Source organism: Volvox carteri (genome assembly GCF_000143455.1).
Source record: "Volvox carteri f. nagariensis unplaced genomic scaffold VOLCAscaffold_1052, whole genome shotgun sequence".
NCBI lineage: Eukaryota > Viridiplantae > Chlorophyta > Chlorophyceae > Chlamydomonadales > Volvocaceae > Volvox > Volvox carteri.
The window spans coordinates 1-1,853 of record NW_003308430.1 but is presented as its reverse complement, the minus strand read 5'-3'; the positions used below and the strand labels follow the sequence as shown (position 1 = coordinate 1,853).

The 1,853-nt window shown below is 62.2% G+C and overlaps 1 protein-coding gene across 1 annotated transcript in view; it reads right to left on the bottom strand.

The window, feature by feature from the left end:
• VOLCADRAFT_108795 (uncharacterized protein) overlaps positions 1–1,853 on the bottom strand; it is a gene marked incomplete at both ends in the record, with an annotated part of 3,344 nt that extends 1,491 nt beyond the window's left edge. The window contains 2 exons of the mRNA XM_002959864.1: positions 574–1,290; positions 1,786–1,853. Of these exons, the coding sequence (XP_002959910.1) occupies positions 574–1,290; positions 1,786–1,853 (785 nt within the window). The remainder of the gene's footprint in view (positions 1–573; positions 1,291–1,785) is intronic.

The window sequence follows — 1,853 nt, the reverse complement described above, 5'->3', positions numbered from 1 at the left end:
GCATCTCCTGTGCTTCCTCAGCCGCCTCCCTCGCTTCTTCAGCCGCCTCCGCTGCCTCCTCTGCAGCCTTAGCGGCAGCCTGCAGCAATGCCAAAGGCGGCGGCAGCCGCGGAAAGAGGCAGGGCAGAGTGAGACATAACACGTGAAAGATTGACCAATATTGTCGATGAACGTACATCCAAGAGCCAGAACTGGTGCCGTCCTTCAACCTGCAACCTAGGACCATCAGCCATCCTCGCCGCCAGTCCCTGCCTCTGCCTTCAGGTGGGTTAAGCTTCCGGCGCGCAGAGACGCAGCCCGGTCCGAGGCACATGCTAGTCACAGCGCATTAAACCCAAATCATCCACAGACGACACATGGTTTACGTTGTTAGAGCAAACCTGAAGACGACGATAGAGCGACGTACGAAACGCAGTGCAGGTAGACCCAATTCTCAACGGGAACAGAACAAGATCCGGGCCTAAATGCCGCCCATGCGAGACCCGCATCCTTGCCCACGTCCCATGGGCACGCCATGCCTCCAAAGCTTCAATCATGTCCTCGAGCCAAAGCTCACTCCAAGATATGCCTCACCTCCACAGCTTCTTCCGCGTCGCGAGCCGCCTCCCGGGCCTCCTTCACCTCCTCGGCGGTGTCAGCCGCCTCCAACGCGGCCCTGGCAGCCGCCAACGCCTTCTGGGCTTCCTCCAGCGCCTCCTCAGCCTCCTCGGCATCTTCGGCCGCCTCTTCCGCAGCCTCTGCCGCCTCCTCCGCGGCCTCTGCCGCTTCCTCTGCCGCGTCTGCTGCTTCCTCTGCAGCATCCTGAGCGTCCTCGGCTGCTTCTGCCGCTTCTTCCGCCGCTTCGGCAGCTTCTGAAGCCCCATCGGCCTCCTCAGCTGCCTTAGCTGCCCGCTTTGCAGCATCAGCGGCCTCATCAGCCTCGTCCGCCGCCTCGGATGCCGCATCGCCAGCCTCGTCTGCAGCCTCCGCCGCCTCAGCAGCGTCCTCAGCACCCTCCGCCGCCTCGGCGGCCTGGTCCGCCGCCTCCTCGGCCGCCTCCTTTGCGTCATCTGCGGCTTCCTCTGCCACCTCACCCGCATCCTCGAGGATCGCCTTCTCTGCCTCCTCCTCAGCCTTTGCCTCCTCGGCCGCATCGGCAGCTGCCTCCGCCGCTTCCTGTGCCTCCTCGGCTGCCTCCTTTGCCTCCTCCGCATCCTCCTTTGCCTCCTCCGCATCCTCCTGTGCTTCCTCAGCCGCCTCCCTCGCTTCTTCAGCCGCCTCCGCTGCCTCCTCTGCAGCCTTAGCGGCAGCCTGCAGCAATGCCAAAGTGCGGCGGCAGCCGCGGAAAGAGGCAGGGCAGAGTGAGACATAACACGTGAAAGATTGACCAATATTGTCGATGAACGTACATCCAAGAGCCAGAACTGGTGCCGTCCTTCAACCTGCAACCTAGGACCATCAGCCATCCTCGCCGCCAGTCCCTGCCTCTGCCTTCAGGTGGGTTAAGCTTCCGGCGCGCAGAGACGCAGCCCGGTCCGAGGCACATGCTAGTCACAGCGCATTAAACCCAAATCATCCACAGACGACACATGGTTTACGTTGTTAGAGCAAACCTGAAGACGACGATAGAGCGACGTACGAAACGCAGTGCAGGTAGACCCAATTCTCAACGGGAACAGAACAAGATCCGGGCCTAAATGCCGCCCATGCGAGACCCGCATCCTTGCCCACGTCCCATGGGCACGCCATGCCTCCAAAGCTTCAATCATGTCCTCGAGCCAAAGCTCACTCCAAGATATGCCTCACCTCCACAGCTTCTTCCGCGTCGCGAGCCGCCTCCCGGGCCTCCTTCACCTCCTCGGCGGTGTCAGCCG